Source organism: Acomys russatus, chromosome 2 (assembly GCF_903995435.1).
Source record: "Acomys russatus chromosome 2, mAcoRus1.1, whole genome shotgun sequence".
In the NCBI taxonomy this organism is placed as follows: domain Eukaryota; kingdom Metazoa; phylum Chordata; class Mammalia; order Rodentia; family Muridae; genus Acomys; species Acomys russatus.
In genome coordinates, this window is record NC_067138.1 from 42,620,884 (window position 1) to 42,646,396 (window position 25,513).

Below are 25,513 nucleotides of genomic sequence, written 5' to 3' on the forward strand. Positions count from 1 at the left end.
TAGTGGTGATAGGATAAAGGGAGTTATTTCTGTTTTCTTGTATCTTTGGAGACTTGCTTTGTGTCTGAATATGTGGTCAGTTTTGGAGACGAGGTGCTGGGAAGGTATATTCTTTTGTGTTTGGGTGCATTGTTCTATAAATATCTATCAGATCCATCTGGTTTATAGTATTTATTAGTTCCAGTATTTCTTTATTAAGGGTTTGTCTGGATGACCTGTCCATTGGTGAGAGTTGGTTACTGATGTTTCCCCACTATCCATATGTGAGAGTCAATATGTGATTTAAACTGTAATAGTTTTTCTTTTGGATGTCCTGGTGTCTGAGGTATAAATGTTAAGAGTTGAAATGTCTTGGTAGATTTTTTTTATGAGTATGTAGTGTTCTGCCTTATCTCTTTGAATTAGTTTTGGATTGAAATTTTTTTGTTAGCTATTAAAATGGCTACACCAGTTTGCTTCTTAGGTCCATTGCTGGCATATTTTTTCCCAACCCTCTACCAGGGATAATGTCTATCCTTGATGTTGAGGTGTCCTTCTTAAGTGTACCAGAAGGGGAAATCCTGTTTTCTAGTCCATTCTGTTAGTCTGTGTCATTTTATTGGCAAATTGAGATCCATGATCCTGAAAGATATCAATAACCAATGATTGTTGATTCCTGTTATTTTAATGATGCTGCTCCTGGTGTGTGTGTGTATGTGTGTGTGTGTGTGTGTGTACATACATGTGTACATGTCCCTTCTTTTGGTTTTGTTGGTGTGAAATTATGAAATTATTTAGTTCCTGTGTTTTAACCTCCTGAGGTCAGAGTTTTCCTTTCAGCACCTTCTAAGGGGTTGGATTTGATCTTATTATAGATTATCTTATTTTCCCCACCCATGTTAGTTGAAAGTTTTGCTGGGCATGGTAGTATGGGCTGGCATCCATGGCCTTTTATTGAATTCAGCACAACTGTCCAGGTCCTTCTGCCTTTTACAGTCTCCATTAAGAAGTTGGGTGAAGGGTGGGCTTTCATTGTCTTTGTTGAAAGGAAGCAGTAAGCCTATTATGTATTTAATTTAACATGGAACAAAACACTCTTACCTCATGGCCAAGATTTGAATTCAGTATTCTAATCTGCCCATTGCTCATAAATACCATATGCTGTATTGATATAAATCTTAGAAATGCATGTGTGTAAGAATGTAGCTGACCATTAATAAAATATTTTTTAAAAGAAGTAATTCTAATAGGTCTGCTTTTATATGTTACTTGGAAATTTTCTTTTGAAACTTTTTAAATTCCTTCTTAGCTCTGTATGTTATTTGTTTAGAGTATTATATGATGAGGGGACTTTCTTTTCTGTTCCATCTATTTGTTGTTCCACATATTTCTTTTACCATCACAGGCATCTCTTTATTTAGGTTAGGAACTTTTTTCTTCTATGATTTTGTTGAAAACATTTTCTGGGCCTTTGATCTGGAATTCTTCTCTTTCTTCTATACCTATTATTATGTTTATTATTTTCATATTGTCCCAGATTTCATGAATGTTTTGTGTCAGGAATATTTGGATTTAACATTTTCATTGATCGATGTACCCACTTCTTATATTGTACCTTCAGTGCCTGAGAGTCTGTCTTCTATGTCTTATATTTTGTTGATGAAACTTGCTTCTGTAGTTCTTGTTTGAGTTTCTAAATTTTTTATTTCAAGAATTCCCTCAGTTTTTGTTTTCTTTGTTGCTTCTATTTCCATTTTTGGGTCTTGGGCAGTTTTATTCATTTCCTTCAGCTGTTTGTTTATGTTGTCTGGGCTTTCTTTATGGTATTCATTTATTTTCTCCAGTTGTTTGTTTGCTGTATTCATTTCCTCCGATTGTTTGTCTGTGTTTTCCTAGATTTCTTTAGTGGATTTATTCATTTCTTCTTTAAGGAGCTCTATCTTCTTTGCATAGTTGACTTTAAAGTCTTTTTCTTGTTCTTCAGCTATGTCGGCACACTCAGGGCATAGTTTGGTAGGATAGCTGGGCTCTAGTGGGCATATATTGATATCATTTTTGTTGAAGATGTATCTATTATGTATACAGTATTTTTTCAACATGTATGCCTACACATCAGAAGAGGGCATCAGATCACATTATAGATGGTTGTGATCCACCATGTGTTTGCTGGGAATTGAACTCAGGACCTCTGGAAGAGCAGTCAGTGCAGTCAGTGCTCTTAACCTCTGAGTCATCTCTCCAGTCCCCATATTGATGATATTCTTATGCTGGCACGTAGGCATCAGGGATTGGGATGATGATAGCTCTAGGTGCTAATTTCTCGATTTGACTTTGTTGGGTGGGTTTGTGTGTGTGTGTGTGTGTGTGTGTGTGTGCGCGCGCACGCGTCTTGGTTTCTGTTTCCTACCTGGATTTTCTGAGAGTGTGATGGCTGTGTGTACCTGTTTTCCTGGCCTACTCATCAGCTGGTGTGTTCACAGAGAATGTCTGCTGGCATTGGAGGCTGGGAATCAGCCACAAGTTGGGGGAGCAATGTTAGGAAGGGGTGGTCTGTGGGATCCACTGAGAACCTGGGCAGTGGGGGGGGGGGGGCAGGGAGAGGCTACAGCTGCTGACCTTCTGTTGCAGCATTAGCAATGAGACTGAGGAATTGGGTCCAGAAGACATAGACTGAGGCATGCCTACCTGGTTTTCTGGTCTGGACTATCTCTACTTTATGGAGAAATGAACAATGTAGCCAACTGGGGTAATGCCCAGAACTCCAAGCAGTGCAACAGAGTTTAAGAACAGGTTCATTATACCATAGACTGTGAACTTAACCACTGTGGAATGGTATATTTTGGTTCCCCACCAACCTTATCCTAATAATTGGTAGGACAATGAGTATATCCATCTGCCATCTATTGCTGAGTTCAAATACCTGAAATGATCAATAAAAAAGAAAAGGCTTACTTCTGCCTCTTGTTTTCAGTAATGAAAGGTTGCTTAACCCTGTTGTTTTGGACCTGTATCAGTACAGCCCATGATGGTGGGAGGACTTGGGAGGAAGACTAATCATCTCCTGGGAGCTATAAAGCAGAGAGAGGAAGAGTCAGGGCTTGGGTCCCAATATTCCCTTCAAGGACACATCCTAAATAATCTAATTTCCTTCCATTAGACCCAATTCCTAGAGTCCAGCAACTTCCATCTCTTTAGAATACTATCATCTGGGGATCAGCTTTTTGGATGTGACCCTTGAAATGCACTTCAGATCCAAACAGCAGCAATAAGGATCCAGAAGAAGTTTCATGAGGGTGAGAGCACTGAAGAGATCCTTCCTGAGCATTTTTCCCACTTAGACTTGGCATATCAGCCAGAGACAAAGCCTCATATACTTTCCTATTTGGTCAGTGCATACTTGTAGTCCCAGCGCTTGGGAGATAAAGGCATAAGGTCCAGGAGTTAAGGCCAGCTTCAGCCACATAGTAAGTTTCAAGCTAGCCTAGAATATTCAAGAATGTCTCAAATATAAATAATCAAATAAATAAATACCCAAAATGTTATGTCCCTTTTTCCTCTTAAAGCAGGTAGAAATAAACTAAACTCATAGGTGTTTCTAAAACTTTGCTTCGGTCAATCCAAGTTAATCAGTAGGTTTGCTACTTTGACATGGAGCTATTGGTTTTCAAATAGCTTCATGATGAATTGTCACTTTTTTTTTTTCATTAAAATGACTCCTTGAAGATTCTTTGTTATCTTAGACCCAAGCATTATTATTAAACTTATCAAGAATAATTCATTTCCATTATATTAGGTAATTAATATTCCCTGTTTTGATATGACTTGCTATTTTTATTTTATTTTATTTTTAAATGTATATTTCTTATCAGATTAAGCTGGGAAAATCAGACTTTGCCTTGGATATGAAATCACCAGAAATGGAATGAAATTTAATAAAAGTTCTGCCATGCCACCTAGTGGTTAGCATTAGAATTTTGTTCCTAAAAAAGCAAAAGGCCCAGCAGAGGAAACTGGAAAGGTGAAAGAGGGAGGGTCAGACGGAAAGATACAAGGGAGGGGATAACAATTGGGCTGTAATATGAATAAATTATAATTAAAAAGTAGAGTAAATATGAGTTATCTACTGTCCGCCAATCAAAGAAAGCATTGTATGTCTGAGCACTTGCTTCTCTGGAAAAAGTGCAGACCTCATCCCGTAAAGAACATTGTACTGTGACATATGACTGACTTATGACTCAGGCTTCTAGAAAATCTGTGGCTTACGCAGCAGGAAATATCAGGAGGAATCATTTGCCTCTGAGTGACAGTCACGCCAGAAATAGAATGGGAAAGGCAAAATGACGCCTACACTCACGCTCAGATCCCAGCAGCGGGGGCCAATTCAGACACGCCATCACCTCACAAGGGCCTGAAATCTGAGTGCTGTAGTAAAGCTATGTAACACAAACTTTGCCTTTACAACAGGAGTGTCAGTCATGAGGTGCTGTTTCTAGGCTTTTCTCAAAGCATTTGAGCAATAAGCTTTTACCTTAGATGAGTCCCGGTCCTTCATATCCTGAGTAGTTTCTCTAAGTACAACAGAAGCCAGGCAGTAAGCAGCACCTCCTGAACTGTACCCTCACTGTCTGCTGAGGACAGACAGTGAGGATGAGGTGATTCTAAACAAATATAACATAATGTGTGTGTATGTGTGTGTGTTGTAGTAATTAAAAAACAATCTATAGTTATACTATAAAAATATAGTTATTACTATTGCAGAGAAACAAAGTGGAATAATCATAGGGGAATGTCATGCTGATAAAGACAAGCTCTTTACATGGCCCTCCCTGGTCCTAGAAGGATGAGTTAGCATCACCCTCAGGTTCCCTTCTAGCTGAGAACTTATCACTAGGACCATATGAAATTCCTGGAAAAACATGGACCTGTATTCCTAGAATTATTGACAGCTCTCAAAGAAAGATATGTTGAAGGAACAACGTATTCCTAGTGTTTACAAACACTGAGTCTGTGGCTAGGTCTGATGGGATTTAAGACTCAGTGTTGGTAAGTTGTGAACCATTTTTAATGGGAGTGAGGTTTAAGATAGAATAAAGCATTTTCTTTAGCCAGGCATGGTGTCACATGCTCCTGTAATCCCAGCACTCAGGGAGGCAGAGACAGGGGAATCTCTGAGTTCAAGGCCAGCCTGGTCTACAAAGTGAGTCCAGGACAGTCAAGGCTACACAGAGAAACCCTGTCTTGAAAAACCATGGCATATCTGACTCACATCCTTCACTGATGACCAGGTCAATGTGGAAAGGGGGGGCAGGTCGTCTTGGGCTCTGCCCATTAGTTCAACCAGTTCAGCCAAGTTCAACCGTACAGCCATGCTGGAAATCTTGTGCAATCACAGAAATGGGAAATCAAATCTGAAAACTCTGAGTTGGGGTAAATGGCATAGTAGCAGCATTTGTGGTCTAATATACCCACTGCTTTCTGGAGATGCTGCAATGAAATTTAGGAGACATTATTTTCCTGGCATGACAAAAAACAAAAAACAAAAAACAAAAAACAAAACAACAACAACAACAACAACAAAAAAAAAAACAGAGATGATCAAGAGGACTGGAAGAAGCCACAGGGAAAGTCAAGATGCCTACACCCTTCCCCTGGGTTACAGAGAACAGAAAATGCCAGCCACAGAGACCCTACCATCTGCCTTTTCTTGTACTGCCCCAAAAAATAAGAGTTAAAAATAAAGCTACTACATGTACTTGTTAGTTTTTTGTCAAACTGAAATAAGCTGGAGTCACTAGAGTAGAGGGAAACTCAGTGCATAAAATGCCTCAGCCATATTGGCATGAACAAAAACCTATGGGGAGTTTTCTTCACTAATGATGGATGTGAGAGAGTTGGCACCCCTGCTGTGGTGATTTAAATAATAGTCCCCGTAGGCTCATGCATTTGAATGCTTAAGTATCAGGGAGTGGTACTATTTGAAAAGGATTAGGAGGAGGTGTAGGTCTCAGCTACTTTCCCAGGACCATTGCTGTCAGCATGCTACTACGTTGCCCATTATGATGATAATGAACTAAACTTCTCAAGCTATTAGGTTCCTAATTAGGTAATTTGTTTGTTTGGTCCTGGTGTCTCTTTATTCCTGAACGGGTGCTCCAGGGTAATAAAAGAAAGCAAGCCCACGGAAGCAAGTCAGTAAGCAGTGTTCCTCCTTGATCTCTGCTTCAATTCCTGCACTGGGTTCCTACCCTGCTTGGGCTCCTGACATGGCTTCCCTTAGTGATGAACTGTAATTATAAAAATGGAAGCCAAGGGCTTGGAGAGATGACTCAGCAGTTAAGAGCACTGTCTGCTGTTCCAGACCTCCTGAGTTCAATTCTGCAACCAGGTGGTGCCTCACAACCTTCTATAATGGATTCTGGTGCCATCTTCTGTTCTGTAGGTGTACATTAGGTAGGGCACTCATACATAAATTATGTTTTTAAAAAATTAATAAAAATAACTAAATAAACAATTTAAAATGTAAGCCAAATGATCCTTTTCCTTCCTACCTTGCCTTTTGCTCATGGTCTTTATCACAGCAATGGAAAGCAAAGTAGGACCCTATGACATTCCACAGCAGTGGAGTTAGAATTCCATTTTCAAACTTGGGTTCAGTGGAGACTGAATAAAAAGCACATAATCCTTGTGATATTTACTGCCAGGTCCACTGAATGACTTAGACAGAGAGGCCTTACTCCATTTACTGTTCAATAATACACTGAAATAAGTCCATACATAAATTCACTGCTGGGCAGGTGGAAATTGTAAGTCATTAAGTAAATAAACAGAACCCAGAACCGCACAGAAGAAAAATTCCACTAAAATAAAAAAGAGCTTTGTGATTTTTAAAGGCCACAGAAAGCATGTTCTTGGTTCATCTGTCCTCAAATTCCATGGAAACTATACTGAGATTTCAGTGATGCTTCTTACAGACTTTGGAAACACCTTGGTTCTAAACTGAAATTATCAATAAGTTAAAAACAAGAATGCACAAATGGTCACATGCCTATTTTGATACCTGGGAGAGTAGATGTAAATGTCTTGAATATATTATGTATATACTTATTATTTCAAGAGAATTTTTTTAATCTCTAGATAGCATTTTTTCAACCCTACTTTACAAATCCCTATGCTATTGAAAATTGAGGAATATGGGCAGTTTGTCACTGGTAATGCAAGACATCTGGCTTACGAAAGCATATGAAACCAACCTCCTACAAGCTACATACAACCCATGTACTGCTGACAAAATTGTCAAATAACCTAAATAAAACTGAACTTGAGCACAAGAAAGGAAGGAAGGAAGGAATTCACAGAACAGCGGCTCCTCTCTAAATTTCTATAATCTAAAAATATTCTAATGACTTCAATCAAATAAAGTCACACAGAAAAAGAAAAAAAAAAGTTAATCCAAGATGCAATTCCTTCTAATCCCAAAATAACAGAGGAGGTAAATGTGCTGCCACAAAGAGTTCCATCTCCAGAACACACATGGTAGAACACAGAGCCCCGCAAGTTGTCATCTGGTCTCCACACACCTTTGTATACACACACACACACACACACACACACACACACACACAAATAAATAAATGTGGAAAAATAGAATGACTTCCCCATGACTTGAATGCCCTCATCATTTCCCTAAGCTGAAACCCAAATGGGGATGGTTGACTCCTAAGCCACAGCTGTGAGACCCAGGGCACTTGACCACAAAACAACCTCTCAGAGACAGCATTGCTTGGTTGGAAAAGCAAATTCTAAATATGTACTGTCTTTAGTTTTTATATTGAGTTTGCATGATCTGGTGCAGGTTCTGTCCAAATACATTAATAAAAAGTCATATTTCAAATAGTCCAAATGTTCTTTTCTGGGAAAAACCTAAGCGAGACCTTGGAAGCCATTGATGTCAGGGCTGTGTGTCTTCCTGCTGAGGAAAGTACTAATTGTCTATTATCTATTTTAGGGCTTATCTCTTAGGTTGGTCTAACAGCTCCCCATTGATTTGTTCTCCTTTATTAGTGCTTTCTGTCAGTGAGATCAGCTGATGGCTAGAAGAGGAATAGTGAAGTGTATGTCTCCACGGAGAAAGAAATCCTCACTTTTATTAACATTTTAAATAAGAACAATTATTGAAGTCCCATCTGTTCTCTTCACAGCCCCTAGTCTTCCTTCTCCTTCCCCAGAAGGTGACACTAAGATAAATATTTTAAATATATCCTTATAAAGATCATTTTTATAATTTTATTTGTTATACATGAATCATAAGAGATATTATTTTATATATTTATTTTTCATAGTATAATAGTATACTTAATATATTCCCTATCTTGCTTTTATTCAAACCACATTTTTATAACTATATATAAACATATATGTAGTTTATTTCAACCCCTTTTATATTCAAGCATACAAATACATGATATTTTATCTGCATTATCTTATCTACATTATGTCGTTGCCTTTCTATTCAATAATGAAAACAACAGTCCCCATTCATCAACAGGAGGAATAGTCTATGACCTTAAAATCCTATAACTAATGTCTTTTCCATGTTGTATAAGTACTTGTCAGACACAGCTGCTGTAAGTTTTACAGTTTGAGTTACAACAGAATTGCCCATGAGTGTGTTTTCCCCTTTTCACAGTTCTGTAGATAAAAAATTCATTCTCATCGTAGCTCCTAGAAACCCAGTGGCTATTAGTATTAGTAATAGTGTTAGTATTAGTTTGGTTTTTTTGTTTGTTTGGTTGGTTGGATTTTTTTGTTTTGTGGGGTTTTTTGTTTGTTTGTTTGTTGTTTGTCTGTTTTGATTTTTTTCTGAGACAGGGTTTCTCTGTGTAGCCTTGGCTATCCTGGACTTGCTTTGTAGACCAGGCTACCCTCAAACTCACAGCGATCCACCTGCCTCTGCCTCCCAAATGCTGGGATTAAAGGCGTGAACCAGCACACCCAGCTAGTATTAGTATTAGTATCATTATCATTATCATTATATCATTATTTCTTTCCTTGAATAAAGAACTTTGCCCTTTTAGTTAAAGAAAGCATATCATGTTTTTTGCCAGCACAGCCAAGTTTCCAGGGCTACTTGTCTTACATTTTGGAACCACCATTAAGTAAACTAAGAACCAACTGAGCATAACCATCAGCACCACAGTCAGATAGCTGAGATGGCTGCTTGGTGACTAATATATAGGTAGCACATATACACTGACTAGGCTGGAGCAAAAGAATGATTCAGGTTCTGAGCAAACTATAAGTAGATAGCTCATGATTTCTTCTCACACTACTCAGAATGATATGCAACTTAAGACCAATGTTCATTTCTAGATTTCTTCATTTGGTATTTTCACAATAGACCATGATAGACCATAGCCAACTACCATCCAAAAAGTCTATATGCAGGGGGAGGCTACTGTAGTGCCACATGTTGTGTTTCCCTCAGGTCTAATGCTGGAGTATGTGTCCCTAGAGAGCAAATACAAACTCTGATGGGATTTCAGGGAGCTGACTGGATGTTCATTGTGTGTATTTCATGGGATGTGCCTAGGTATCCAAGCAAAACCAGATTGCTTTCTCATGGGAAACTTGTCTATACAGATACCCTTGCAGTTCCATCTGTTCTGTGCCTATTTTATTGCTATCAAGACCACATACACACACACACACACACACACACACACACACACACACACACAGCAGTGTGATACCTGGAAAGAAGTTAGTTTGGGGTCTGTTCATCTTATGAAACACAGAGAAAGAAGCAAAAAAAGAAAACTTAAAACAATGGAGGCATCTGTATTACATTATTACATCTGTATACATATTACAGACCCCAGAGAGAAGGTAGCATAGCTCACAGGACCAATAGGAAGCAGGGAGCTGCCATGTTCCCAAAGCTACTGGTCTTCCAGTACTTGAAGAATCATGGAGGAGGAGGGCCTGTGAGCCAAAGTGGGTACACTGAGATCCAGAGTGTTACCCAGGAGGGTTTCTCATGAGGCGTTCTAACTGACTGGTTTGTAGCAAGTAGCTATGAGTTCCATGCAGTCACATTGTAAGTGAAAGTCACAACCCTGGTCTCCATGTTCCTCCAGACTCAATTCCTGAGTCTCATCCTTAGAACTACAACAGAATGCCAACTACAGCCTCTCCTCCCCACCCCCATCTCTGACCAAACCCACATCTCTGTGGATCTTACAGGCAGTCCTCTCCTAACCTCCCTCCCCCATACCCATCTCTGTATCCCAGGCCCCACCTCCAGCAGGCACCCACTGCTAGCTGCAGTTACCCATCCTAGGGCAACAAGTAGGCTGAAGGCAGAATGAAGGAAACATAAACTGAGGGAATTCTGGAAACGAAAACCTTAGGAACTTGAACAGGAATTAGAGGCAGGCTTCACCAACACAATACACAGCACTGAAGAAAGAATCCCAGGCATTTAAGACATAATAGAAAAATGGATACATTGGTTAAAGAAAATGTTAAACCTAAACCTAAACCTAAAAAACTCCTGGCACAAAACATCCAGGAAATCTGGGACACATAAAAAGAACAAAACTAAGAATGATAAGTATAGAGGAAGGAGAAAAATCCCAGCTCAAAGGCCCAGAACATATTTTCAACAAAGTCATAAAAGAAAATTTCCCTAACCTAAAGAAAAAGATGCTTATAAAGGAAAAAAGCATACAGAACAGCATATAGATTGGACCAGAAAAGAAAGTACTCCTACCACATAATAATCAACACACTAAACACAAAGAACAAAGAAAGTGTATTAAAAACTGCAAGAGGAAAAGGCCAATTAATATATAAAGGCGGAACTGTTAGAATTGCACTCAACATCTTAATGGAGACTATAAAAGCCAGAAGGACCTGGACAGATGTGCTGCCAACTCTAAGAGACCAGACAACCTATCTCAGATAACTATACCCAGCAAAACTTTCAATCACCATAAGTGGAAAAATAAGATATTCCAATTATATAAACAATATCTATAAATCCAGCCCTACAGAAGATAATGAAGGAAAATCTAAGGAGGTTAACTACACTCAATAAAACACAGGAAATAAATAATCACACAACAAAATCAAAAGAAGGGAAACACACACACACACAACAACAACAACAACAGCAACAGCTACAACAACAAAATAACAGAAACCAACAATCATTGATCATTGATATCTCTCAATAGTAATGGTCTCAACCGCTCAATAAAATGACACAACTAACAAAGTGGATAGATACATCTGCTGCATCCAAGAAATATAACTCAACCTCAAGGATAGATATAACCTCAGGGTGAAGGATTAGAAAAGATATTTTAAGCAAATAGATCGAAGAAGCAAGCTGATGTATCCATTTAAAATGTAAAAGCAAAAACAAAAACAAAACAAACAAAAATAGACTTGAGACAAAAATTAGTGAAAAGGTATAGAGGACACTACATAATCATCAAAGCAAAGACTCAACCAAGATGACATTTCCATTTTTAGCACCTATGCCCCAAACATAAGGCCATCCAAGTTTGTAAAAGAAACACTACTATGGCTTAAATCACAAATTGACCCTCACATGCTAATAGTGGGAGACTTCAGTATCCCAGTCTTACCAATGGACAGGTCATCCAGACAAAAACTAAACCAATATTTGAGTTAACAGACATTATAAACCAAATGATATTTACAAAACATTTTCCCAAACACACACACAAAAATACTTTCTCTGCATCTCAGAAAACTTTCTCCAAAATTGACCACATACGCAGACACAAATCAAGTCTTCACATATACAGTTGAAATGGTTCCCTGCATCCTATCAGACCACTACAGATTAAAGTTGGATACCAACAGCAACAAAAACAAAAGAATGCCTACAAACTCATGAAAACTGAACAAATCTCTACTGAATGAAAAATGGGTCAAGGCAGAAATTTTTTAAAAATTAAAGACTTAATAGAATTGAATGAAAATAAATACCCAAATTTGTGGAACACAAAGTAATTCTAAGAGAAAGGTTCAGAGCAATAAGTGCCTACCAAGGAGCAGGGACAGAGGCTGGGAAGACAGAGACAGAGAGAGATCTTGTACTAGCAGCTTAACAGCACACCGGAAAGCTATAGAACAGAAAGAAGCAAGCACACCAAAGAGAAATAGAAAGCAGGAAATCATCACAGGGAGGGCTGAAATCAATAAAATAGAAACAAAGAGAACAATACAAAGAAGCAATGAAACAAAGAGTTGGTTCTTTGAGAAAATAACAAAATAAACAAACCCTTATACAAACTAACTAAAAAGCAGATAAAGAATATCCAAATTAACAAAAAAAGAAACAGAAAGGGGCACAGAACAACAGTCACACAGGAAATCCAGAGAATCATAAATACATACTTTAAAAACCTATATTCCACCAAATTAAAAAACCTAAAAGAAATAAATAATTTTCTCTATAGGACCACTTATCAAAGTTAAATCAAGATCAAATAAACAACATAAATAGACTATAATTCCCTAGTGAACTAGAAGCAGTCATTAAAATCTCCCAATATAAAAAAGCCTAGGACTAGATAGTTTTAGTGCAGAGTTCTACCAGAATTTCAAAGAAGAGTTAATGGCAATACTCTCCAAATTATTCCATAAAAATAGAAACAGAAATAACATTGCCTAATTGTTTTATGAGGCCACAGTTCCATGATATACAAACCACAAGAAAACTCAACTAAGAAAAAGAAGTATAGGCTAGTTTTCCTTATGAACATAGATGTAAAATACTCAATAAAATTTCTGCAAATTAAATCTTAGAACACATCAAAAAGGCCATCACCATAACCAAGTAGGCTTTATCCCAGAGATGCAGGGATAAAAATAATCATAAGTATAATCCACCATGTAATAAATAAACAAACAAGAAGAAATAAAAAAACACATGATTGAGCATTTTGACAAATTTCAACAAATTTCATGATAAAAGTCATGAAGAGATTAGAGATACAAGGGATATACCTACCATAATAAAGGCACTGTACATTAAGCCTGTAGCCAGCGTTAAATTAAATAGAAAGGAAATCAAAGTCAATTCTCTACAATCAGGAATAAGACAAGGTGATACATTCAGTCCATATCTATTCAATTTAGAACTTGAGATTTTAACATGAGCAATAAGACAACTGAAGGAGACCAATGGGGATACAGATTGGAAAGGAAGAAGTCAGCGTATCATTATTAGCAGATGACATAAGAGTATGTATAAGTGACCCTAAAAATCCCACCAGGGAACTTCTACAACTGATAAACACTTTCAGCAAAGTGGTTGGATACAAGATTAACTTTTAAAAATCCAGTAGCCCTTCTATACACAAATTACAAACAGACTGAGAAAGAAATCAAGAAACAACACCTTTCACAATAGCTTCAAGTAAATATCTTGGGATAACTGTAACCAAGCAAGAGAAATACTTGCATTACAAAAACATGAATCAATGAAGAAGATATCAGAAGATGGAATATTTTCCATGCTTATATATTTGTACGATTAACATAGTAAAAAGGTCCATTCTATTAAAAGCATTCTACAGATTTAAAACAATCCCCATCAAAAATCCCAACAAAATTCCTTACAGATCTTGGAGGGACAATTCTCTACTTCATACGTAAAAACAAAAACCTAAGAATAACTAAAACAATTCTGAATAATAAAAAAAGTGCTAGCAATATCACCATCCCTGGTTTCAAGTTGTACAGCAGTTATAGTAATAAAAACCACACATAGGTGTTGTTTTTGTTTCCTCAGATGTGGGATGAGTGAGAGCTGTACCCAAGATGTGAAAACACATGGGTTGGGCTGAACTCAGAGCATTTCTTTCTCTGTTCTAGCTATCCCTAGGCCTAAGCGTGGAAGCTTCTAGACTCTGTGCAATCTAATTTTCTGCAAGCCTGGACCTTGTAGACTTCAGCTTCCAGCCTCTGTCTGCTAACCTAAGCCTAGATTGTTTCAGCCTGACACTTACGGCTGAATAAGCTAACCCTTTCTAGTTCTTTCTAAACTCTGGCTGGTTGGTCCAACTCACTGCTCTGGATCAAAACTCCTCTCCAAGATGACTGATTCAAACTGGCTTCTCTCAGGATCTGGCTGAATTGCTTGCTCTGCTTGGAAAAGTTGTCTCTGAATTCCACTAACTGTATTACACTGACTACAAGTACTGCCTGGAACTCAACTGCATTCAAATGAACTACACTGAACTGAACTCTCTCTCTCTCTCTGGGAACTACTTTTAAGTACCCTCTCTTTCCTGTCTATTCTCATGACAGTTAGGCATATCCTATCTTTGACTCACTCAGGAAAATCTTTTTCTGATTCATTATTTTACCTGTCCTTCAATTAGATGTCATGGTTTGTATTAAAGGCATGTCTGTATTCCAGCCAGAGGAATTAAAGGTGTGTGCTAAAAGTGTGTCTATAATCCAGCCAGATCACAGACCTAGGCCTTTGGATGTCATCCTTTACCAAAATAGACATGTTGCAGGATTAAAATTCCTCTACAACCACATGTCTTGATGTGAATCAAATAAGTGATTAATGGAATAGAGTTGAAGACCCAACATAAATTTATACCTACATGGACATCTGACTTTTGATCAAGAAGTCAGAAATACACACTGGAAAAAAGACAGCATCTTCAATGAATAATGCTTATAAATTGGATGTCTGCATATAGAAGAGTGCAAATAGAGCCACATTGATCATGCTGCACTAAAATCAAGTTAAAATCTATCAAAGACCTCAACATAAAACTGTATACACTAAATTTGACAGAAAGTGGGGAATAGACATGAACACATTGGCACAGGAGATGACTTTCTGAACAGAACACTGGTAGCACAAGCACTAAGACCAACAATTAATAAATGGGGCCTCATGAAAGGTAACAGCCTACAAAATGGGGGGAAAATTACCTACCACACATCTGATAGAGGACTAATATACAAAACATATAAAGAACTCAAAAACTAGGTATCAAAAACCAAAATAATCCAATTAAAAGGGGGAACAGTTGTAAGCAGAAAATACTCAACAGAGGCATCTCAAAGGGCTTAGAAACATTTAAAGAAATGTTCAACATCCTTAGCTATCAGGAACATGAAAATAAAAACTACTTGGAGATTCCATCTTACCACTGTCAAAATGGTGAAGACCAATAACGCAAATGACAGCTCATGCTAACAAGAATGTGGAATAAGGGAAATATTCTTCCATTGCTGTTGGGAGTGAAAACTTGTATGGAAATCAACATGATGGTTCCTCAGAAAATTGCAAATCAATTTACCTCAAGACCCCAGTATGCCACTCTTGGGCATATATCTAAAGGACACTCTATATTAACATAAGCATATGTGCTCAATCATGATCATTGTGACTTTACTCATTATAGCAAGAAATTAGAAATTACCTAGATGTCCCTCAAAAGAAGAATGGATAAAGAAAATGGACATTTACATAGTGTAGTATTACACAGCTTGTTTTTTGTTTGTTTGTTTGTTTTTGGTTTTTTTTTTTTTTTTTTTAATGTCTTCATGAAATTTGTGGGCAAATGGATGGAACTAGGAAAAAAAATCATCCTGAATGAGGTAACTCAGGCACAGAAAGACATATATGGCATGCGTTCACTTATAAATGGATTATAAATAATGATTATAAGTAAATGATAGCCAAGCTACAATCTGTAGATGCAGAGAGGGAAGGTAAATAGAAAAAGCCATGGGTGTGCAGATCTTATGGATCTCCCTGGGAAGGGGAAATAAAATACATCTTACAGGTGGCCTAGGAATGAATGGGGATGGAATCAGAGGGATCTATGGTGGAGGAATGAAGGGATAGAGTAGAATGAAGAAATAGAGTGAAGCAAGAGAGGACTGAAATTGAGGGGACCATTAGGAGGTGCTATGGACACTTAGTGTAGTGGAAACTTCCTGGAATAGAATATATGAAGGTGATCCTAAAAGGACTTCTAGTAATAAGTGTTACAGTGTCTCACTGGCCATCTCTTATCATCAGGCAAGTCATCTAGTGGAGGGCCTGGCTGGCATTCCATTGGGGCTTTGGTCAGAGCAGAGCCCATAAAAGTTCTCAAACAACACAGGCTAATAGTTACTCTCTACAAACCGACATCAGGGTCCTGATGCCAAAGACAACATTTGTGTTATTTTCTGAACATGGAGAAGTTGATCAGGTGCCTAACTATAGCCTTCACCCCTAGGTTCTAGTCTCCTAGGTGTGGGAAGGTGCTCTGCAGGCTACTGAAAGAGAAACCTGTATACCAGCTCAACATCAAAACCTTTGACCTACAATCTGTCCTGACTCCAAAATATACTAGGGCAATGGTGGCACAGAAATTGTTGGAATAGACAACCAATGTCTGATTTGATTTAAGGCCTACTCCACAAGAAGGAACCATATCCAACACAGGTTGGGTAATCAAAAACCAAAGGCTAGATACCCAAAGACCTATGGTAAGACCAAACACACTGGTAAAGGAAGAAAGGAAGAAAGGAAGGAAGGAAGGAAGGAAGGGAGGGAGGGAGGAAGGAAGGAAGGAAGGAAGGAAGGAAGGAAGGAAGGAAGGGAGGGAGGGAGGGAGGAAGGAAGAGAGGAAGGAAGGAAGGAAGGAAAAAGAATCAATAATATGATTCACGACATTCTGCTATACTTATAGATCAGTCTCTTATCTAGGCATCATCAGAAAGGCATCCTCCTGCAGCAAAAGGGAGCAGATGCAGAGACTCTCAGCCAGACTTTATACTGAGCCAAGTTATAAAGTGGAATTCAGAATCTAGTCCCTACCCTCTGAGATCAGGGAGTCCTGTGGAACTGGTGGAAAGTTTGTAAGAGCCAGAGGAGCTACAGGACACCAGGAGAACAAAGCCCTTTGAATCAACTAAGCAAGGGACATATGAGCTCACAGAAACTGAAGCAACAAACATGAAGCCTACAGCTACTAGCTCAGTGTTTTTATTGGACTCCTGCTATGAGACCAAGTGGATCTCCGACTCTTGAGCCTGTTCTTTGGACTTTTCTCCTCCTGTTGGATTGCAACATCCAACTTCAAAATGATAGTTTTTCGTTTACCTTATTGTATTTTATTTTGTTGTGTTTGATGTTATCTTTTAGAAGCCTGTTGTTTTCTAATGAAAGACAGAAAGGATTGAGAGGGGAGGGGAGATGAGGAAGAACTGTGAGGAATAGAGGGAGGAGGAAGTGTAATATATATATGTGTGTATATATATATATATATATATATATATATATATATATATATATATATATATATATATATGATAAGAAAAGAATCTTAGAATCTATCTTCAATGGAAGAAAAAATAGTCACAATTCATAGAAGCTATAAAGCTTAGTTGGGTGAAGCATGTATTTACAGTCATCCAATAGGCAAGTAGTCACCAAAAGGTGGCTTTGTGATGCCAACAGACCAAACAATACTTTAAGTGCTGCAGATAATGCTTTCATATGTATTTTCCTACCTTTAAGAAGATTATAATTATGTTGGAGACAAAAGACATATATACATTTAAAGTGTTAAATAATTTAAATTTTTTAAATTAATTTATTCTTGTTACATCTCAATGGTTTATCCCATCCCTTGTATCCTCCCATTCTTCCCTCCCTCCCATTTTCCCACTATTCCCCTCCCCTATGACTGTTCCTGAGGGGGATTACCTCCCCCTGTATATGCTCATAGGGTATCAAATCTCTTCTTAGTGACCTGCTGTCCTTCCTCTGAGTGCCACCAGGTCTCCCCCTCCAGGAGACATGGTCAAATGTGAGGCAACAGAGTACGTGAGAAAGTCATATCCCACGCTCCACTCAACTGTGGAGAATGTTCTGCCCATTGGCTAGATCTGGGTATTATTAATGATGTTTTACAAAGAAGGAGATTTATTAAATACTATAAATTATATTAAACTAACATGTCAAGAGCATAATCATTAATAGCTTTCATTAGTTAAATACGATGTAAATTTTAATTTATGAATACTTTTTTCATAACCATTTTATAATGTAGAAGAATGAGAGCATGAATGAATAATAATAATAGATAGTAAATACAAGACTTAGTCCAAATATTACTTTTTTTTTTATTAATTTATTCTTGTTACATCTCAATGTTTATCCCATCCCTTGTATCCTCCCATTCCTCCCCCTCCATTTTCCCATTATTCCCCTCCCCTATGACTGTTCCTGAGGGGGATTACGTCCCCCTATATATTCTCATAGGGTATCAAGTCTCTTCTTGGCTACTTGCTGTCCTTCCTCTGAGTGCCACCAGGTCTCCCCCTCCAGGGGACATGGTCAAATCCAAATATTACTTTATCAGGTTCCAAGCTCTTGATATTGCTATAGAGTTTAGGTCAAGGCAAGTCCTTATCCATTGTAAGATAGCAGTTGGAGAATAAGACAGATGTTTATTAACTATTTGTTCTTATTGCTTTTAAAATGATTTGGAATGTTTGCTTTTAGCTGTGTCTGTAAAATTATTGTTCTCCTTATCTAGGGCTGTGACACACAGATGATTTATGACCTGCTGCTAAGATTGAAACCCACTATTTATTTACCTGGTGACTTGGTCTGCAAAAAGGTGAGTGCATACTATTTTCAAGTACACAGTTAATAATGCATTGGGAGAATTTGGACATAGGTCAATAATGTATTTGAAATAAAATCTGTCCAGAGTGACTTCCATATTTCCAAATTATAAAACACTATGACATATACTTAATTCTACAGAACAGCAATGAATTCTTGGTGTTGAAAATGGAACAAGATAATATAGATTCAGTTGCTTAGGTCATAGAATAGATATGTAGGTAATCAGAAAAGGTCTTTTTCTAAATGTAAATTACCAATCACAGCACACCATCAAATTTAAATACTGTAAATGAAAGACAAAACGTAGAAGTGATAGGTGCTTTTGCTTTTTCTGTGTCATCAGCAAACTATCTGTTACTTCTATTTTGTCCACATAGTTAGATAATCAATGCCAATTTTTATTGTGAATTTAATGACTACAAAAGTATTACATGTTTATTGTTTCTTAAATAGAAAACATATAAGCCACAAACATGAATTCTACCATGAAGAAATAATAACAATTCATATATTGTTCCTGTCATTCTATGTAGATTGATGGGTCTCATGATGTAGACCTGGCTGGCCTGGAACCCACTATGTGGACCAGGCTGCCCTGCAGCTCACAGGTGTTGGGATTAAAGGTGTGTGTCACCACACCAGGCTCTGATCATTATCTTAAACATAATAAAGAAAATATCTATAATCATCACAGCTTTCAGGAAGATCATAAGGTCAGGGTCACCAGGAGCTACATTTGTGAGTTCTAGGCCACCTAATTTTTATAGCAAATTCTTGTCTGAGAGAGAGAGAGAGAGAGAGAGAGAGAGAGAGAGAGAGAGAGAGAGAGAGAGAGAGGGATACTGAATTTTGTATCTAGAGAAATTAACTCAATGATGAAGCTAATAATCAAAACTTTTAAAAATAACAGTTATGTCTATACGTGACGTTAAAGGAGATACAAAATGACTAAGAGAACAAAGGAGGCAAACAGGTGAGGTACAAAAAAAAATGGAAGGTAGAGGGATGTGTTGGATATGTCCAATACACAATATATATTTCTATGGATTTAAAAAAATAAAATGTGAAACTAAAAGAAGATGTGCAATACAGAAAAAGATGGAGATGATCTGAGACTTTTGGGGAGTTTACAAGTGAGAGCAAATGACAAGCACTTGCTTCATCCCAAAACTGTGGAATAAACATGAGGTTATAGGACATAAAGCAATGGCAGCAGCTGGAAGACTTTGTGAAGAAGGAGGCTGTTGTAAGTCTTGTGAAATAAGAAAGATGCCAATAAAGTGAACTTAGTGTTACCTGTGTATGGAAAAGAACTAGCTTGAGCCAAGGCACGTAACAAGAAATTGTGTCTGCAGCAACAGTGTAAGAAAACAGTAAGACATGTGTTAAAACAACTTTAAATTATTTATTTCATAAGCAATACACAGTTTTGAATACTCTAGGGGAGGTACTATAATGGGTAATGAGCAAGAAACCAAGGTCTGTCCATCAGGGATTTACAGTCTGGTACTAAGGTCTCAACTCCCAGTAAGACAGCTCCACACTCTGACTTTCAGCTAGTCCTGATGAAGCCCACATATTAGCATTTAAGGAAAATCCATAAGATTCTAAAATACAGCCATGAGAAAGGTAGACCTGATGGAAGATAAAGGAAACAAAACTTAAATAAGTGAATAACTTAAATAAGTGTGCTGTTATATAAATAGAGGCAGGACTTGTTAGAGGCAGGCAGGGTTGTGAAGGCATTTGTTTATAGTGGAAGTTGGGAGAAAGACGTCAGTTTGTCAGGTATGACCCTTGTGAAAATTTAAAGGAAAAAAAGAAAGAGAGAGAGAGAAAGAAAGAAAGAAAAGAAAAATAAATAAATCAATAGGCTAACATTTTTATGGGAAATTGCAGCAATAATTCGAGAGTCAAGGTAGAGCCTGTCATGTTCAAGAAATGGAAGCAAATGAATGGAAGCTGAAACAGTGGGGAAAGAGCAAATCAAATGAGTTGTAAAATATTTCAAGTACATGAAATGGAGACACCAGCTCATAGGTGGAATTAATCAGATGAAGGGATATGAAATGGAAAGTGAACGTTTTTGCGGTTGGAAGACAATGGAGGCTGACATTAAGAGTTTAAGGCATAGTGTGAGAAAGAAGGGCGGGGCTGTAACTGAAGAGAACAATAGGAAGGAGCTCCAGGAAGCTATATGCAAAGGGGCAACTGAGAAGGAGCTGTCAAAAGGCATACTGGAAACCAACCTTATAAGTCCTGCATAAACTCTGACTGAAAATGAAATGAAACCGTGCTCATTAAAATGGGAGAGAGGAAAAAACAAAAGAAGACACAGTGCAATTCAAGAGTTCCTTTAGCGGCAATAGTGCACTGGGATGGCATAGACTGGACGCACTAAAATAGATCCAGTTGTTCCAGTGGCTGAAGGGGCTGGTTGTTGACGTGACACATGGGAGCATTAGCATGTGTACCTTAAAGCAATGCAGATTTGCTTAAGGAAGTGTGAGGTGTAGGGATGCAGACTTCTCACTTCCAATTGTATCATTATATCAAATTTACCTGTTAATAAAATAAAGATGAGGAAAGAAACGACTCAGGTAGAGAAAGAATAGGCAGGAGACAGAAGAACACAAGTCATTGTTCTTTAGTTCTGCTTTAGTTTTTAGGTTTATTTTTATTTCTAAGTGATATTGACAGAAGGAAAGCGGTTATTTGACGAAAATTTAGGTAGCTGAATTCAATCTAATATGGATTTACTATTTCCACAAAGACTTGAAGAGAAGGGGAAAGAAACATAAGGCATGTTCAATTACAGGTTACCAAAATAACAGAAGCAATGACAGAATTTGGACCTGATCTTCTAAATTGCTTTGGGAAAGCTTATGGGTCTTCTAGACTGTGCTGCCATACGGAAAATACCCACAGAACTTTTCAAGGCTTGGATTTCTGGGATTTAACTTCCAAAGATTTTCATGCAATGTTTCTGCAGTGGGGTTTGGGAGTTTCACCCCCAAAAGAGCTCTTTACAGTGCTAATGTCCAGGAGCCACCCTGAGTACCATCTCTCCTCTCTGATGAGGAACCATAAGTGCTGTGATGCACCCCACTAGTCTTGAAAGGAGCTGACACTAGAATCCTAACATTTTTGACGTATGCACTCACTCCGAGGTAACTTGCACTACGTGAAGTGCTTGCCTTTCAACGTTTTACTCCAAATTAGCACATGAAAGGGTCATGAGTTAGGTTTGATCTTGCTCTGCTCATGCTGTCCGCCCCTATTCTTTTGGAGTGATGTCTGCTTCATCTGAATGCTAATTAAGCTTGCAGAAAAGGCTTAAATTAACCCAGAAATATGCAAGAGGTAGTAGAAGTTTGGGTTCGTTGATTATGCCTGTTCTCCTTGGGAAATTATCAAAGATGATCTGAAGAAATAATTAGAAGTGCTGAGCTATATTTATGTCCCCATTATGCACTTCTACTTCCAGTCAGTTGTAATAACTGCCTTTGAAACATCACTCCAGTTCCTTGAAATTACTTCATGAAAAAAAAAAAAAAAAAAAGTAGGAATATGACCGTGACCTAATGATAACTTCCTAGAGTGAAAACAACACTAATTTTCAAATGACTTACTCTATTTTTAGCCTGCTCATATTGTTTCATTCACTATTAAAATATGACTTTATACCGTATTCATTGTTAGATGTAGTTCTTCTGTCTGTATGCCAGACGATACAGGTGTTGCCACTTAATGCTGTCACTTGCCAGCCTTGTATTTTTCTTGAGACACTTAGATTTCCCATTTAAAGGGGAGTAAGGGGAAAATGGGAGGGAGGGAGGAATGGAAAGATACTAGGGATGGGATAACCATTGAGATGTAATAAGAATAAATTAATAAAATAAACTTTTAAAAAAGAGGTGGTAAAGCATCCCATTCACTGTAATTTTAGCAAGAATTAAATAAACCACTATGTATAAAATACTTTACAGATAAAAAGTAGCATGCGCTTATGAGGAAACACATGGGAGATTTAAAATGAGATATGCAAATATTTGCCATCTTGAGGATTTTTTTAAGACTTTTCTTTGGTTGGTTGGTTGCTTGCTTGCTTGGTTTGGTTCTTCAAGACAGGGTTTCTCTGTGTGTTTTTTGGCTATCCTGGAACTCACTCTGTAGATCAGGCTGGCTCGAAGTTACAGACATCCACCTGCCTCTGCCTCCCAAGTGCTGGGATTAAAGGCATGCACCACCACCACCACCCAGCCTTTAAGATTTCTTTTTATTCTATTTCCCCATTCTCCTATATTTCTCTTACCTAGAGTCCCAGTAGGATGTCCTCACATCTATCAGAGCTGGGATTGACTCTGACATGAACGCTGGTGCCCCATATTCGACCACCTCCCCTTGGTGGGGAGGCCTGGTGGCACTCAGGGAAAGAATAAGCAGGCTACCAAGATGAGACTTGATAGCCTATGACCATATAGTAGGGGAGGAGGCCCCCCTCAGTCATAGACCTAGGGGAGGGGAATAGGGTGAAAGTGAGAGGGAGGGAAGAATGGGAGGATACAAGTGATGTGATAACAATTGAGATGTAATCTGAATAGATCAATAAAATAAAATTTTAAAAAATGGATTTAAAAAAATTTATTTTTATTTATGTGTGTGTGAGTATATGATACATGCATTCAGGTACTCCGGGAGACCAAAAGGGCATTAGATCCCCTGGAGTTGAGTTACAGGCATTTGTGAGCCACTTGATGTGGGTGCTGAGAATTAACCACTGAGTCATGTCTCTAGCTCCCTAGTTTTATAAATTTTCAAAGTACTGTACAAAGCAAAATATTATTGGCATTGATAATAGACAAATCACTATAATAAAAATCTACATATTACAATTTCTGCTTCAACCTATAATTCATATAAATATATATTTAGTGTAAGAATTTTAGTTTTTAGTTATGAATTGTGAGGTAAATTTTCATGATTGTATACTACAACATGTTAGCTAATCATAAAGCATTTGATGTTCAGAAAAATAGCCGTATGTATCAAAGGACTTTAGAACTTCCCAGAAACAGTTAAATTATATTTCCTTCATTCATAAATGAGTTCCTCTTATACAGAATGCCTTGCTCAGCACTGGAACAAAGTAGACATTGTCTCAATCATGACAGAACATAAAATATAATGAATGCAATTTAATTTTGAGTTGACTTTAGTGTATTCTAACCCATTGAAAGTATAAGCAATGGAAATATTTGATAATTCAGCCCAGTTCACTCATAAAACAAAAGTAAATTTACTGTATTGTTATATTTTTACAGTATAGCCCATTTTGTTGTTTTGCATAACAACTGACTAAGTAATTTATAAAGGATAAAGGTCACTTATCTCATGGTTCTATGATCTAAAATATCCAAGATAACATTATTGACACTTAGTAAGGGCTTTCTCAATAAGTCATGAAGTGGCAGAGTTCACCACATGAAAAAGTATATCAAACTTATCAAAGAAATCTGTTTTCTATGAAACAGCCTATCTAGTGATAAACCAACCCATTCATGAAGGTAAAGGCCCCATGACCTAGTTACCTTCCAGAGGTTCCATTCACAAATACTGGTAGCCTGTTAATTTGAAGATTAAATTTTTAACAATAGAAAATTGAGGAGATATTCAAACCATAGCAATAGCTCAGAAAGTGATTAAACTTCTATTTATTGTGACATATTATCGGGACTATTGCCCAAATAATGCCAAACTGGCCTATTTAGAATTTAACAACACGGGATGCAGAGGTGGCCTACATCTCTAGGATCATGTGGATACGTTTCAGTCATCCACAAAGACACAAACAAAATAGCCCAATAAATCCATCTGCATCTTCGTCCAGAGTTGGTTGTTTTGGTGGGTGATGGGGAGTTGGGAGGGTATAAAAGGGACTTATGTGTATGTGTGACATACATGCATGTGTTTATGCATATGGGTGTGCATGGCTTCATTTTGCAGATAAGCCTGCATATTTATATATATGGAAACTCAAGACTGACATCAAGGGTCTTCTCCATTCATCTACTGAAGAAAAATCTCTTATTGGACTTGGAGCTAACCAGCTCTGCCTCTCTAACTAGCCTGGTTGCCCAGGAAACCTCCTGTCTTTACTTGCTGACCAATGGAATTATAGCCAAGTCATCAAGTTTTTGTTGGCTTTTGTGTGAGTGTTGGGGATCTGAAGTTCAGTCTTTATGCTTTCACAAAAAGCACTTTATTCACTTGAGCCATCTTCCCAGACTGTTTACATAATTTGTAAATGGGATTGGACATATAACTATTATTATTATTATTATTATTATTAGTTTTGTTTTGTTTTTTCCGGACAGGATTTCTCTGTGTAATAGCTTTGGCTGTCCTGGACTCACTTTGTAGACCAGGCTGGCCTCGAACTCACAGCGATCCACCTGTCTCTGCCTCCCGAGTGCTATGATTACAGCAGTGCACCACCACATGACAGCTGTGGCTTAGATTCTAATTTACACAGTAAGTTAGTATTTTTAAAAGTATCGTATTCACATTAAATGTTTAAGTTAGCTACCTATGTTCTTCTGAACTTCTCCATTTTTTATTTTAATCATATTTGAATATACATATTGCCTTTAGTGTACAAAATAGCATCATTGATCAGTAAGTATACAAACATCCTAAGAGGCAAATTGTTAGTTGATGCTCTGACCTTGAGACTCATCAAATACAAACAAGAACTAAATGAAAACAATGGCACTGACATTGTCTTTCAACATGTAACAAGAGCTTCAAAGTCTCCTATCTCCTGAATCATAC

At 37.6% G+C, this 25,513-nt stretch overlaps 1 protein-coding gene across 1 annotated transcript in view; it reads left to right on the plus strand.

Moving 5' to 3' along the window:
* Cngb3 (cyclic nucleotide gated channel subunit beta 3) overlaps positions 1-25,513 on the plus strand; it is a 178,595-nt gene that overhangs the window by 123,116 nt on the left and 29,966 nt on the right. The window contains exon 14 of the mRNA XM_051155926.1: positions 18,585-18,668. Within this exon, the coding sequence (XP_051011883.1) occupies positions 18,585-18,668 (84 nt within the window). The remainder of the gene's footprint in view (positions 1-18,584; positions 18,669-25,513) is intronic.